Source organism: Pygocentrus nattereri, chromosome 5 (assembly GCF_015220715.1).
Source record: "Pygocentrus nattereri isolate fPygNat1 chromosome 5, fPygNat1.pri, whole genome shotgun sequence".
Taxonomy (NCBI): domain Eukaryota; kingdom Metazoa; phylum Chordata; class Actinopteri; order Characiformes; family Serrasalmidae; genus Pygocentrus; species Pygocentrus nattereri.
The window spans coordinates 24,914,902-24,931,897 of record NC_051215.1 but is presented as its reverse complement, the minus strand read 5'-3'; the positions used below and the strand labels follow the sequence as shown (position 1 = coordinate 24,931,897).

The window sequence follows — 16,996 nt, the reverse complement described above, 5'->3', positions numbered from 1 at the left end:
ACTTTGGAACGTGTTGTAGGCATCAAATTCAAAATGAGTGAATATTTGCAAAAAACAATTAAGTTTATCTGTTTGAACATGAAATATCTTGTCTTTATAGTGTATTCAATTGAATATAGGTTGAAAAGGATTTGCAAATCATCGTATTCTGTTTTTATTTATGTTTTACACAACGTCCCAACTTCATTGGAATTGGGTTGTAGAACAATACAACAATGTCATATCTTCACTCTCTAGCTAATTATACCATTAAGGTATAATTATGGTATTTATTAAAAATAAGGTTGAGCTTTGGAAAATGCCATAGTATTATTAATATAAATTTATATAATTTTATAACGGTGTTGTCAGATCAAAACCTTGTATCTCCATTTTTCAGTTTTTTAAATACTTTGGAAGCACCTGTTGTTCTTTACATTGTGTGTAAATTTCATGATGAATGGACCAAAAGGAACAGCCCAAAATTATTTGGAAAAAGGTCTAGTTCCACTGACTTACATTAAAAGTAACGAAGGTTTTTCCTTCTCTTGTAAAGTTACCATTTTGGAGATACGAGCTTTTGATCCAACAGCAGCGATATATTGTAGTACAACGGTAATATGCACTACTGTGCTGTTAAATTTGCTTGTGGACTATTTAGCTGATCATTGGCATCTGTCAAGGACAGTTATTAGAAGGTGTCTGATCAGTTTGTATTGCATGTTGGGCCTCATTTTGGTGAGCAAAGTGAATTTGCAAAGAATATGAGTGCATATGATCCTTTGTAAAGTTTTAAGTATTGGTAGAAAATAAAAAATACCTCTAGTTAGAGTGAAAAAATGGCACTGCGCAGGTACATTTTTCACTGATCAAGGTGCAAACAATGTAATTGTACCCTCAAAAATACAACAGTAGTACAGTGGTTTTAAGGTCTTTGTGTATCTTAAATGTGTTTTTCCAGGTGAAAAGTATGTATTTGTACCTTTTCATAACCACACGTTTTAAACTAGAACAGTAAAATAAAAGGCCTGGAGGGAGGCGGTGTATGTGGAGTCAGTACAACCTAAAAATATATTTACAACTAAGTATAGTACAGTTATGTTCCCTAAGTAGAGGTACTGAAGACATAGCCTTGAGGGTCCCACCCCAGTGACAAGAGGAATACTGCCTCAAAGACAGTTTAGTACCCTTTTCTTGTGGGTCCATGTGCTGTGTATCCCTAGAGAAACATTGTTCTTGTTGCTCAACAGCTGATCCCAGATTTCATGAGATAACATGGTCTTGGACTGTGTAAAGGTAATCCCAAAGAACACACATGCTAACAGAACTTTAACCAATGTTTTCCCCGTTAAGATGCTTATATAAGGCAGACAGTCTTCAGTTCCCTCTGTACACAGAACTGCAGGTTTGAATCTGATTACATACTAAAAGTAGTTTTGTGCAAATAATTTTTATTTGCTTTTCCTGTTTCCTTCGACTCCATGGGAATCATGAATTCTGCTGCTTCCGTTGCCACCTTATATAGAGGTTCATGGGCGTAGATTTATGCAAATTGCTACTTCAGGTGCACGCATGGCCTTTAGGGTAGACTGAGACGCATCGTGATACATGTGAATAAGAATGAATGTCATGTTTATGCAGCTACAAAATGAGAATTCCGGCTGGATTTTTCTGAAGCGCTGCATTTATCAGCAAATTTACACACATTTGGGAAGGATTCATGAATTGAGCCCATTGTTTGTTGAGGGCATAAGCTTGAAAGAACACATTTTCCTTGAAGGCACATGTTTCTTCAGACTTTTCTACAGAGAGAGCAGTTTTGCACCACCCCAGCATTCTGCAGTTGATAAATCGAGATGATTGAGAGCTGTAGGGTGAACTTAACTCTGTATTGTCATTACAATGCAATTAGGGCTGGGAATCCTTTGAAACTTCTCCTTTTGATCCAATTCCTTGAATTTGATACTGATATTAAAGTGATGCTTTTCTTATACATTTTGTGGCAAACAAGACATTAAGACATAATTGGCATGAATCACATCATTTAGATGATGCAGTTAAAGATACTGTATTGATTTGATAATAACATGACTGTAGAGTCTGATACTAAATATACTTATGAAATGGAGGAAAAACATCTCTCCTGCTGGTTAGTTAGCCATCTTAAACTAGGGAGCTGAAACAGTTGAAAAAGACTGTAATCATTGAGTGTGTTTACATGCACTCAGTAGTCTGATCATGATCAGATTACTGCAGTTGTCCGATTATTCAAATGGTCATGCAAACAGCATACTCTTATCTAAGAAATGCTGTTTACATTACCATTTGAAGGTCTGGAAATCCTATAAAAGAGCTGGATTTTAGCTCAGTAATCAGATTTCTCAGTGCATGTGAACTCTTACTCTGATTTCTTTCGGTTTCTCAGTTTATGCATGTGTGAAAACAGACGGCCGTACTGGAAATAAGCAAACAGCGCTGCCCTGAGATGCAGCAAAACACTTTTGGATGCTTACTGAAATGAAAGATTTAAATATTCTTCATCTTCTAGATGATGTATGTTCATATTTTCAGGTAAAGTGGCATTGTTTTTTTTTTAAAAAAAGCTGCTCAACGATGTTTTGACTTTATGTTATGTTTATGTCACATCTTCTTCTGCGAGTTTATTGGCCGGTTTCAAAGCAGAAATCTGATTACTGTCTGACTCATGTAGACCTGGTAAACATGTTGATTGGATTACTGACAAAATTTCATTTTCTGCAGTTATCAGATTATTAAGTGCATGTAAAGGTGATCATTGCTTTTTTGTTACTTTGAAAAATGTGGTTTCCTGGTGGACATTTAGAGCACATTTAGAGATTGAGTAGAACTGACCATAGCACTGTCAAAACTCTCAGCTCATTTTGCTTGTTTTAAGAAATGTGCTTGAAAACAGCATAAATACCTGCAAGTAAGGTGAGATGATTACAAGTGAAAAGTATCTAGAAATAAGCTAGAAAGAATTTACAACCATCTCAAAATGGGAAACAGCAGATATATTGACTAGATTTAAGATCGTTTCACTTGACAGTTTTTCATTTTTTGCAGTGCACATTTGTTTTCATCCAAAATACTGAAAATAGACATTGATGTCTAGTCTTTTTGGTACTTGTTAAAGCTGACATGTTTGGGGTGAAGCCTGTTGGGTACAGCCCTAATTGAAATATTGCAATGGTGTAATATAGCAAGGTCTATTTATTAGTTTATCAAGCTGAAAAGCTCAAAGAGCTTTATGGACTGATGGTCTGGGACAGAATTGTGTAAGGAGAAATTAAATGTAGTCAGATTTCATTGTCCTTCTGGAAAAAATACAGCATTGCTAGTCACCATCAAAACCAGCATGTGTTGTGGTTTTGACCAGCATGGCAATGATGGGTTACCAGCTAAACCAGCACAGCTTAGACCAGCATGGACTTCATGCTGTTTTTTTCAGCAGGGTTGAGGCTGAATAGTTGAGAATGCATGGCCTGAACACACCCAGAGAGCTCTTCTGCAATATTGTTCATTAACTGCCACACATATTACATAACTCTTCCAAAGTTACTTTGGAACTCTAAAATAGTAAGTGTGTAGGAGAAGGGAAAATGTTCATAATCATAATGTACGTTAATGGAATGAAAATTTATTATGAACCATTTCTATTGGTCCATTCAACATCACATATTCATGACATACTAACCCGACTGCAATGCTAATATACGATTGCTTTAAATGGCTATAAATAACATTCTGAATTATGTCTCAGGTGCCATTAGTATGAAAATTTTAATTAGCTATGCTTTTAACGGCTCTGTTTTAATCTAAAATTATCATTAGGTTTATTAGCATTTCAGCATATAACAGTGTCAGGCATCAATGCTTGTTAAACAAAAGACTATTCAGACCTGCGATGGTTAGCCTTGCAAAATCAATGCAAAAGGATGCAGAGGAGTTTTTTTGTAAGCCACAAACATTATTCAGGTGTTGTGATAGAGTGCCTGGTATTGATCCTGCTTTCCTGTTTTCGCACTTTGGCCAAGCTCCCGCTTGATGCCTGGGCTGTTGCCTGTTTACCCTGAGACAACGCCAGTGTTTGCTCTGCTCTTCATCCTCTTCATCCTCTGCTTCTCTGCCCTTTCAAACTGTTGAGTAAGCATAGTTTGCTAAGCATGACCTTTTGCCTACAGCATCAACATATGGTGTCTTAATGCACAGGAAGGATGATTACAACTAAGGAATTTGGGTCCTATGTTGGACCACAGTCAACACAACAGCCAACACCACAGCCAACACCACAGCTTACAAAGCTAACAGCACAGCTAAAATGACAGCGAACAACATAGTTAAAACCACAATTATCACCATATTCAACACCACAGCTAACACAACAGCCAACCATGCAACTAACACCACAGTTAACATCAAAATCAACATCACAGCCAGTACCACAGTTAATGTGTATTATGTTACAGTGTACATGTGTAGTGAATCTTCGAGTGAGCGCACTTTGCAGGTTATTTCTGTGATGTTGTGTTGCTGAAACACCCAGAGTAGTGCAACTTTAGCATCAGTGCCTATAAAGACTTGCAAATTCCATAATTTATGGAGGAAATTGATTAAATAGCACCCAATAAAATGAGAGCGTGGACTGATGGCAGCTAAGCAACTCGTTAGCAATTTTGACATCTCTGTTTCTGTTATATATATACTGCACTGCTAGACAGCATATGTTCCTATGTAATGCTCTCGTAACACTATTCTGCTTTGTAATTCAGTCACTTGGATGGAGGACAGAAAAATGTCAAATAGGCTGTTCCTCTGATTTCAGGGAAATGACACAATATGAACAGAAAATTACTATATGTAAGATCTCGGAGCTAAAGATCACCAAATTATGAACCGTGGAGCCAATTTAATCCAAATAGAAGAGCTTTCAACCTCAGATTCTTGGCCTTGGCCTTTGCTCATTTTCTGTGAAGAACATATAAACATAACCCATTTTCAGTGTCTTCACACTGTTCACCCCGCACACATTTATATTACACATGTGGTGTTGAGCTGAACCCACGGGGAAAAAATGTTTAGGTACTGTTCTCCTCTTATATAGCCTACGTGTCTGTGTGTGAATATATTCATATATGTGCACAGTTACCACCACAATTAACACCACAGCCAACACCACACTTAACACCACAGTTAATACTACAGGCAACACCACAGTTAAAGCACAGTTAACAACCCAGCTAACACCACTATTAACACCACAGTTAACACCATAGCCAACACACCAGCTAACACCATAGTTAATACTACAGGCAACGCCATGACCAACACCACAGTTAACACGACAATCAACACCACAGCCAGCACCACAACCAACACCACAGTTAACACCACACTTAACACCACAGCCAACACCACGCTTAACACCACAGTTAATACTACAGGCAACACCACAGTTAAAGCACAGTTAACAACCCAGCTAACAGCACTATTAACACCACATTTAACACCACACTTAACACCACAGTTAATACTACAGGCAACACCACAGTTAAAGCACAGTTACCAACCCAGCTAACACCACAATTAACACCACAGTTAACACCACAGCCAACACACCAGCTAACACCATAGTTAATACTACAGGCAACAGCATGACCAATACCACAGTTAAAACCACAATCAACACCACAGACAGCACCACAACCAACACCACAGTTAACACCACAGTTTATACCCACAGCACAGCTAACTCGACAACCATCACCACAGTTACCAGCACAGCTAACACCAAAATCAATACAGCAGTTAGCATCACAGCCAACACCACAGCCAACACCATAATTAACACAATAACACATGATTCACCATGGTGGTGATAGGAACCAGATGTCCACCTCTAAAAGCTCCCTCACAGAAAGGTATTACATGAAATGTAATATGAATACACTGTCTGATGAACGAGACACTGTTTTTTATAATAGTTTTGAGAAGATATTTTTGCCTGAAATGTATTTAAAAAACCCATTCATGGTGTAGAGGTACACGCAGGGTGTTGTAAAGCAAATAGTCCTCAAAGAAAAGATATTTTTTCCAGTTACCAGATTTTACCATCATTTACATTGCATATAAAACTCACATGTAGCTTCACTGGTGGTTTCAGGCAGGAAAAAAATGTCTGTATTTGTATTGTAGACATTGTAACCCCTGCTTCCTATCAACACCACTATAAAGAAATCTGAGTCAGTACAATTAACCATTTCACATCAAACCATTCTGAATAACTTTGTTTACATCTCAACAACTGAATGATGTAGTAATTTTGAAAATCATTGGACTTTCCCTTTAAACACCTTTGACTCTTTCCAAGCGCTTGAAATGGTTCATTTTAGAGCATCAACAACCACAATAAGGCACATATGCCACAGACATAGAGAACACATAAAAATAAGCTCCAGTGCATCCAGGTACCAACAGATGAATTTAGCTTTATTTGCTGCTTCAAATGCCTGGGAGCTGTGTTTTAATTAAACACCAGTTTTCAAGGACAGTGCACATTTTTTTCCTTTTTCACAACACCAGCTTTCAACGACAGTGCACAACTTTTTCATCTTTTCTTCTGACTGTGCACTGAGTCAGAACAAGCGTGGGCACCGCTGGGAATTCTCCTTTCTAAACTAATTAAGGAAAAATAGCCTGCTTTTAAGCTGTAAGCCTGCTTGCTGTCTCCAGCTTCTTTCATGCCTGCTTCTTTAAACCTTTTTCTGTACTAGCTTTGAAAAGAAAGGCAATGTTTTGGATTTACTAAGTCACCAGTATTCAACAAGTTAATTTAAGACACCTTTAAATTCTGTTTTCCATGTTGTTTGCCCTTTAAAGGAGCATCCGTCTTTTAGGAAACAATGCTGGTTCTTCTAAAGCATTGCTTTAAAGATCCCTGCTTCCACTGTGGTGGCATGGTGGTGCAGTAGGTAGCCCTGTCACCTCACAGCAAGAAGAGCCTGGGTTCAGTTCCTCGGTCAGGTGATCAGGGTCCTCTCTGTGTGGATTCTTCATGTTCCTCCTGTGTCTGTGTGGGATTTCCTCCCACATTCCAAATGACTTTTGTGTATAGGCTTCAGCTCCGCCCTGTGACCCAGAAGGATAAACGGTTTAGAAAGTGTGTGTGTGTGCTTCCCCTTGCAGTCTGAGTTCAGTTCTTCTTATGTGGGCAGAAATCTCACTGCTATTTACAAAAAGACTTGAGCTAATTGAATCTTAAGGGACTCGAATGCTGAAACGGACATTTTATAATATTAACAAAGCATTTAGGAGTATAAATATTAATGCAAGTTCAGAGAATATTGCATATGTAAGGCCTTTTTTGACAGTTTAGGCCCTTGTGTACTTTCTAGGTTATATAGGCAGTGCCAGAATGAAGGTTATGTAGTTTAAACTGGTCTGTGCTGTGAATATATACTGTCAAAAAGACCTCTGCCATGCTCTTCCAAATGTCACATTTTCATAAAGAATTGTCCTTAGGGACTTTTATGAGCTTCATATGTTCCAAAATGTTTCATTAGGAAGCGTGATCTTTCATCACAGAGCACTCAGTTCTTTTCATCACACTTATCAGATTAGATGTCAGGGCGTCTGTGCATGTATGTGCTGTATACTGGCTTTTTTACTGGGATGTTTCTGTATACTGACAACTAATGATGAGGTTTCAAGTTGTATGACAAATCAGGAAGAAGAAAACTTCAGCACAGGTTTTGATTCTATATGATGATTAATTAACAATTTTGAATATCTGTTTCTATGGATACCACCACCATCTACAAACCTCTATCCTGCAGTCACAGACATGCTGATACAATTTCAAGAGAAAATTGGTAGATTTTGAATAAAAACTCAAATCAATGTTTTATGATAAGTAACAGTAAAAAATAAATATTATTAAATATGTAATTTCCTATTAGCATGGTAAGGTAGTTTATGTGAAAAAAAGGAAAAAAAAGAAAGCAATAGAAAAAAATAAAGAAGAAAAAAAATAATAGGATATAGCGCTGTTGTCCGGAACCAAACTGGTGTATCTCCATTTTTGTCGATTTTCAGTTTTTGACATGAATTGAAAATGGATTTATTTTATGTGAAAATTTCATGAAGGATGGACCAAAAGAAACGGTCCAAAATCACTTGGAAAAAGTCTGGTTCCATTGACTTACATTAAAAGTGAAGTGTGTTTTTTACTTCTCCTGTAAAGTTACCATTTGGGAGATACGAGGTTTTATATATTGCTGGAGCAAAACCTCATATCTACATTTTTGTTTTTCAGTTTTTAACATAATTTTAAACTGCCTGTTGCTCTTTACACTGTATGTCAATTTCGTGATGGCGACTCTGGTTCCATTAGATTTACATTACACCCTTCTCCTGTAAAGTTGTCATTTTGTAAATGGGGTTTTTTCCAACAACGATGTATATATATATATATATATATATATATATATATACATACATACATACATACATACAGTACTGTGTGAAAGTTTTAGGCATGTATGCAAATTTTTAAACAATTTACCTCAGCAGTGAGTTTATCACAATATATATCAGAATAAAATCCTATTCATAATTCAAATAAACATTAAACAATAAAAAGTAACAAGAATTTCTTGGGGCATATTTTTCCTTGACACCTCCACAGCCACCACAGAAACTTAATATCAATTACATCATGAGTACAATTTAATGACGCCCTGATTGGTCAAATCAGGAGTTGCTTTTTAACTATATATAATACGGGGCCTCCTCGAGGAGAAGTTTGAAAATGGTTAAACAAACACACTAACATCCATAAAATTACTATTTATTATATATATACTGCTGGAGCAAAACCTTGTATCTACATTTTCATATACACTCACCAGCCATTTTATTAGTACCTGCTAGTAAAAGATTGGACCCTTTTTGCGTTCAGAACTGTCTTAATTCTTCATGGCAGACTTTCAACAAGGTGTTGGAAACGTTCCTCAGAGATTTTGTTTGGTTATTTGAGTTACTGTTGCTTTTCTATCATCTCGAACCAGTCTGCCCATTCTCCTCTGACCTGTCACATCAGGCATTTTCGTCCACATAACTGCCGCTCACTGGATATTTTCTCTTTTTTGGACCATTCTCTGCAAAAAAAAATCCCAGTAGACCAGCAGTTTCTGAAATACTCAGACCAGCCCGTCTGGCACAAACAACCACACCACGTTCAAAGTCACTTAAATCACCTTTCTTCCCCATTCTGATGCTCGGTCTGCATCATTATTAATTAATATTCTGTACATTTTGTTTATTCAAATATTAACACTTTTCTCAGCAATTAAACAAATACTAAACAAATAAATAGACTGGCTGTGAATCCTTCACTCATGGTGTCGCAACCCCAAGCAGTATTATTAGCTTCCCTGGTTTTCACTGTTTTCATCACTCTGTTGTATAAAAATAGAATTCGATTTAGAGAAGAGTGACATTTGGCAGGCGCCACTTCAGCATGTACACCAGCTGAACATGCTGACTGTATGAATGTCGCTCATATCATTTGTAAATGTCCCTCAAACCTCATTCAGCCTTACCCTCAACTTAAACCTCTGTCTGTTCCATTACAGATGAGCTATAATAGATTATATCATCTTTCTATCACTGCAGTGCCTTATGAAGCAAATGTAGCTGAAGAAATCAGAGCTGGGCTTCACTCATTTAAATTCAGAATAAGTAGGAGAGTTGTGAATATTCATTATTAAAGTACACAGTTCCGTCCCACCCTTGTGCTGTCTGGAGGGACAGTCCTAGTGGCTATCAAAGGGCTTTCAAAGCTCTTCTTAAATGGGTCCAGACCTGCCTTTGATATGTACAATGTACGATGAAGGCGAGAGAACATGCAAATCTGGGAACATAATTGAGGCATTCTTTGTTTCCAAGGCCTTATCGCACCCCATACTGCCTGTTGAACGAGCATCTGGCTTCTGTGGGATTGAGCTTCTGTTGAAGTACGGGGTCCAGACTCAGAGGCGGAATTAGCAGAATAAAAAATGCACAGTTTGTGCCTGAACTATTCCAGACGTAAATCACATTTACTTAATTTTTCTTACTGTAATTGTCCTTACATCTTTTTAACCATCAATTTCTGTACTAATTTCTCTTTTTCAAAACTCTTCACACAGTTAGCACAACCACACTCTGTTAGGACCAAATCGTACCCCACTATTTTCCCTGCTGGAATAAAAATGTTTTGTTGAGTTCTCTCTCAGTCTCAACCTGTCAAGCTTATATACAATAGCAGAACCCTTTTTGGTGCTATATAGAACCATATACAACAAATTTTCCATCAATCTGAAGAACCATTTAAGCTTGTAAATTGTCCTTTGACTGTTCATGGTTCTACAGGGAGATTCACTCGAAAGAGGCCCCGAATATTCTGTAATAACTCTTACTAGGACGAAGCAATCTGAATGAAACAGCATGTCATGTGCTCCTCGGTATATGTAGCTTTGAACAAACCTGAGACATGAAATTACTGTGTGAAATGTTCAGAATAATTGAGCATGATACTGAAAAACAATTTTAAAGGAATGTTGATCATTTTGTCCCAGCACAGGATAAAATGGCCCAGAATAAAGAGTCTCTATCCTTGGTTAAAAAAAAAAAATATTTTGTGCTTTAGGTGAAAAATGTGATTGCTCAGGAGGGCTTTGACCGTCAGAAGAGGGGCTACCGAGACATCAACGACATTGACGTCAGCATGAGTGACCCGCTTTTCTCCAAGCAGTGGTATCTTGTAAGTAGTTACCTTTTATTTTGTCATCACAGTGCCTGACCTTCAGCACTGGGGCTATGTATACTGAATTAATCTGAAAGGTTGATGACTCTTGATTTAAATAATTTTTCTCGTTAGCAATTTGTGTCAACGTTGAGGCGTGAGCCAGCATATTCTGAGTGCCTGATCTGTTTCTCCACAGCTTTATCATGCATGGGAAACCTTGTCTGCCTTGTGAAAAGGGAGCATCCCCTTTATTGAGCTTGTCAGTTTGAAATGCTTCCCAGTGGGTTTTCGACGAAGTGCAATATCAGTGACCTTTATTTTGTCCCGCTGCGCTCGTGCTTGTGACTAATTTTCTGATGTCCACGCACCTGGAACGCTCAGCTCATGCGACGTGTCCATATTGTGTCACTGATTAGATAAATACAGGGCAGGCTGACGGCACTCCCGGGCTGGACCTCAACGTGGCTGAGGCTTGGAAGATGGGCTACACTGGAAAAGGAGTCACCATCGCCATCATGGATGATGGTGTGTTAACTTTAAAGCTAATTTGTCCTCCCATTGTCACTAGTTAACTCCTAATTACTGTAAGCACTGTAGAATAATAATATGAAGCTGTTGTCTTCGTTTAAGCACACTGATCGATCACATGTTGGTGTTTTTGACAGGAATCGACTACCTACACCCAGACCTCGCCTTGAATTATGTAAGTACACTTTTTGTATGATAAAAACAGTTTTTATGCTAATTTCCATAGGCAAGCTAGACCTTCAGTTCGAGCCATGAATGTCAGAGTGTCAGAAGTCAGTCAAAAATAAAGAAAAACACACCTCTACAATGCTGATTTATGCTATCATACCTATGGGACCCCAGTAGCATATTAGCACTAAGCTCACGTGAACATTTTTTGGCCATAGATTACACATGGCCATCTGAAGCTTGTAAAAGGCATTCCATGTTTTATCCATGTCTTTCCAAAGCTTCTAAAAAATGCACAATGCTTGCACAAAAAGCACAATGTTTGTGTTAAATGAAAATGAACTAAAATTATAGACAGGTCCTGGGGGTTCCTTACTGCTAATTTCTGCTAATTTGGCTAGTACACTGATTCAGCTGACACTCATAGCCATTCTGTTCTAAATATCTTCACAGCCAGGGTTTTCTGTGGCTCCTCTACAGGGCTAATCTTGCTCCTCTACTGTGTGCACCAATGCTACTTAATGTTAACGTGGACGTACACAGTAAATGTGATTTCCTACCACACAGGCTATATTGGCAGCGGGCTGCTGTTTTTTGTTCTAGCCTTTTTGCTGCAGTACAGGAACTGCTAAAGCGACATATAGCACAGCGTTAGCCTGATTCTTACCATATTAACCAAAAGCAAAAGAATCTTCATTTGGATCATTTGTGGTAGAGATGTGTATGGGTACTAGGTTAACTATATAAGATGGAAATATTCAACTACTGAAACAAGAGTATGTGAAAAGGACGGTGTTACCAAGGAGAAGTTGTTAAGGACATAACTGAGAAGGCGCAGCCGGCTCTGATGCTGTTTTCTCACTAACTTGGCTGACATTAACTACTCTAGCTGGTGTAAGCTCAGTCCAGAAACAGGGTAAAGATATTTCTCTGATAAATTTGCTATTGGCTCTTCATCCACTTCCAGTTAGCGCCTTTAGCTTATTAGCTCACCTGAAGAGGCAGCCTCTGTTACTCTACACGAAAACCTACCGTTTTCAAATGTGTGTTCCCACATTAATGTCATCCCAAGTCTATTTCTTTTTGTTTTCCTTCCAGCAATAACTGATTAGCTGTTTAGTAACTCTTATGGATACTTGAGTATCAAAACTAGTTGAAATGCACATCTCTTATTTAGCACAGATCCCAGTTTGCAGTGCTGACCGAAAGCCTGAGACGAAACCAGCTTCCCATTTACTGTAATTTCCCCACTTGATCCTTAAGAAATGCACCTAACTGCGAATAGGTATTTGAAAGAATCTCAGTATCTTCCTTCGCTTTCCACAAAAGACACATTTGGGTCATGCACGCAATCAGATCTGAAACTAATGAAGGTTTTTTGCCTGCTTTGTGAAATGGGAGCAGACTGCACCTTGGCAATTAAAAAATTCTGCCGTTCTTCCATCACAAATGTCATTCCGCAGAGATTTCTGGATGCAGCAAAGCAGAGACAAAATAAACATCTCTGCGTTCCCCATCCCTTTTCCAGTGAAAGCACTCTCTCTCTTTCTGTCTCGAAATTAGGAAGCAGACAATTTTACAGCCACGCGGTTGCTGTGTTGGGAGGCTGGCAGCGGCATTCACGCAGAGAGACCCTGATTCCAGGCCAGAGTGTGTGAGCGCACTGTGTGGGCTCCGGGTCTGGCCGTGCCTTTGAACACAGATGAGTCTTAACCCAAAAATAACCTTTGCTTATCTGCGGCGGTGGGTGATGCCAGAGCACGCTCCGCTGGGCTGATGTCTCCAGCCGAGCTGGGCTGAGACAGTCATTTACTGCATCCTCCCCTCTGCTTCCATTCCCCCCCCCCCCCCCCCCCCCCCCCCCCCCCCCCCCTCCTCTCACTGCTACTGTTTTATTTAGCACCAATTCCACCCAGAAGCTCCCACTCTTCGCTCCCTCTGAATTATCGCAACACATGGAGGTGCCTATGCAGCAGCATTGAAAATATACCAGCTTTACCCTTAGCGCCAGAAAGAAAGAACAGCATGCTCTTGTCTTTTTCCCCCCTATATTTGTAGTAGTGGAATACGATTTGGGGTTGGGCGGGAAAAAATAGATGCTTGTGCTGGCTAATGTGTGATGAGGAGGGAATTTGTGAGCTCGTTTGAAGGATGTTTTTTATTTTTTTTGACAGGGGACTGCGTTTAATTCATTGCTTGATAACCGCACTGTTAGGCAGCAGCCAGATGGAGGTTTGCCAGAGACTCTCTCTCTATCTCTCTCTCTCTCTCTCTCTCTCATGCTCGCTCTCTCTTTCCTGCCAGACATACAGCAGGGAACAGAAGCAAGCCCAGGCTGTCATTGTTCAGCTCAGCGCAGCTTTATGTATATCTTTCAAAGTACAGCTATCTTCCATCATGTTGCCATGGCAATGACACATGATGTCATTCAAACATAACATCTATGTTATGAACATCTTTTCAAGTTTGGCTCTTGTAGGTGCTTTTCGTTGATGTGCATATGCTTTGCTATAGTACTGGGTGTCAGAATTAGCCATGTAGTAATGAACATTATGGTAATAGAATTGATGTGGAGGGCCTCGCACAGGTTTTATGGAATAATGTTTAAATCTATATTAGCTGGCTAGAAAAGTAAACAGAAAATGGGAATACAGTAGGAAAAGATGGGTGATGATGGGTTGTTGTCATCTTCACCTTTTGCTGAAACACAAAGTGCATTTATATGCGCACTAACAATACGATCGTTCTCTGATTCATGTGGTTATGTAAGCAGGACACTATAGTATATCAGACTAAGTCATTATTGAATTTCAAGACATCTGGGTTTTAGCCCAATAATCAGGTAAAACAGTGTGTGAATAATGTTAATCTGGTCTCCTTCATTTGTCTATATGTATGCATGCGTACAAACAGACCGGGATAGAGAAGAGTACAGTGACCGACAAGACCCAATGCACAGTGCAATGAAAAATGTGTTGCAAGCTCATAAACGTGTTGATGCTGTCTAGTATTTAAACGTTTGTATGACTTATGGAAACATTTCCGTTGTGCTGTGACTGGCTCTGCTGTTATTTTCGAAGCTGTATTGTTTTCTGTATTTGCAGCTTGTTTGTTAAATGCAGCGCTGGTGTCATTTCGATTAAAGTGTTTTCTGTGTTCGCAGCTTGTTTTTTATTTTGCGGTGCTATGGGTCTTATCAATGGGTCTTGTTGTGCTGGTATGAGTGGATCAGACACAGAGCAGTGCTGCTGGAGTTTTTAAACACTGTGTCCACTCACTGTCCACTCTATTAAACACTCCTACCTTGTCGGTCCACCTTGTAGATGTAAAGTCAGAGACGATAGCTCATCTGCTGCTGCACAGTTTGTGTTGGTCATCCTCTAGTCCTTCATCAGTGGTCATAGGACGCTGCCCACAGGACGCTGTAGGCTGGATATTTTTGGTTGGTGGACTATTCTCAGTCCAGCAGGGACACTGAGATGTTTAAAACCTCCAGCAGCACTGCTGTGACTGATCTACTCAGACCAGCACAACACACACTAACACACCACCACCACATCAGTGTTGCTCTGTGAGGGTCCATGGGGGTCCTGACAACTGAAGAACAGGGTAAACGGAGGCTAACAAAGTATCAGAGAAACAGCTGGACTACAGTCTGTAACTGTAGAACTACAAAGTGCACCTACAGAGTAAGTGGAGCTGATAAAATGGACAATGAGTGTAGAAACAAGGAGGTGGTCATAATATTATGCCTGTTTGGCGCATGTGTGTGTGTGTGTGTGTGTGTATGTATGTATGTATATATAAACATACACACACATACGCCAATAAATATCGCTGCTGTCAGAACAAAAATATCTCCAAAATGATTACAGGAGAAGGAAAAAACACACATTACTTCAATGTCAATGGAACCAGAATTTTTTCCAATGTATGCCAACATGCATTTTCAAATGATGTCAAAAACTGAAAATTGACAAAAATGGAGATACAAGGTTTTGTTCCGACAACAGCATATATATATATATATATATATATATATATATATATATATAATGGCAGCCGTCCTTACAAATGTTGACTTTTTCGTTCTTAATAAGTCTTTTTCGTTTTTAATAAGCCGTTCTTAATAACTCACACCAACATCCTGCTTCCAGCACCTCCTTATATTGTGACATTGTGTTACCAAATAAAACTTTTTTTTGATCCAAAAATGTAAATATCGCTGCTGTTGGGACAAAACATTGTATCTCCATTTTATTTAATTTTTCTGTTTTTTTAACATAATTTTAAAATGCTTGTTGCCCTTTATGTTATGTGTTCAAGATGAATGACCCAAAATAAAAGTCCCACAATGACTTGAAAATAAGTCTGGTTCCACTGACTTACATTGAAAGTGAAGTGTGTTTTTTTCTTCTCCTGTAAAGTTACCATTTTGGAGAAACAAGGCTTTGTTCAGATAGCAGCGACATGCTGCTTGTCCATTTGTTTAACTGCTCAATTCTTTTTCACACACTTCTATAACCTAAGAATAGCTCCATTGGCATTGATGTCCCTGTAGTTACTGAATAATAATGGTATGAAATAAAGATAAGCAGCAAAAGAAAAAGCCATATAGTGTGATAGTAAGGTGTTGGACCTGTTGAAAAACGGCCCCGGTTTATCCAAACCTCAGACAGCAGAGCAGAACGAGCACAGACTGTTGTTTTCTGTGCGCAACACAAGAAGAGACATGTCTCAAAACAACTACAGCAAAACAGACCCATGTGAAAGAGTGACTCAGCGGCTTCAGACAAAACACTCAAAACTTTTAAAGACAGGATTCTGTGAACTTCAAAAACTTCATAAATCTTTCACCAGAAGTTCATTATTTTCACAATGTGCAGGAAACTGCTTTCTGTATGAGTAGCATACATGCAGCTTAAACTAAGGTTAAGATTAAATTTAATGCAGTCTTAGGTCTCACTTTATTTGGATAGTCCTATGTGGACCCCTATAGATTATCTACAGATGTTCAAATTGTTAACAAACTGTCTGTTGAAACTAAACAGTGGAGGGGTTGGGGTTAGGATTTGGACAAGGGTTAGGACTAGGACCAGGGTGAGGGTTGGGTTTAGGTTTTGGGTTGAGGTTAAGGTTAGGATTAGAGTCAGGTTTAGAGTTAAAGACAATTTGTGGACAGTTTAGTAGATATTTAGTTGAATGTAATTTGACAGTAAAGTAAGCATCTACAAATCATCAAAAATGGACTATCCAAATGCAGTGTTACCCAGCCTTATAGCACATCTTTTATCTTTTAATAGCCACAGAATTCACTCATGGCTTTTGCATCACCAGCCTCTTAGATGGCCACATGTCTTTGCAATGAATGTTTATACGCTGCAGCCCTGCTGTAATATCCCTCTCTGTGTAGTTGTAAACAGACTGTTCTTGCTGACACAGTCTGATCATGTCCAGCATTTGTAACAAGGCAGAATAACTCATTAAAAAATGAGAGTGAGACTTTAATATTTG

At 38.8% G+C, this 16,996-nt stretch overlaps 1 protein-coding gene across 1 annotated transcript in view; it reads left to right on the top strand.

Annotated features, from left to right (window-relative positions):
• Positions 1-16,996, top strand: part of pcsk2 (proprotein convertase subtilisin/kexin type 2) — a 74,300-nt gene that overhangs the window by 7,679 nt on the left and 49,625 nt on the right. Inside the window, exons 3-5 of the mRNA XM_017694106.2 lie at positions 10,688-10,801; positions 11,203-11,311; positions 11,452-11,489. Of these exons, the coding sequence (XP_017549595.1) occupies positions 10,688-10,801; positions 11,203-11,311; positions 11,452-11,489 (261 nt within the window). The remainder of the gene's footprint in view (positions 1-10,687; positions 10,802-11,202; positions 11,312-11,451; positions 11,490-16,996) is intronic.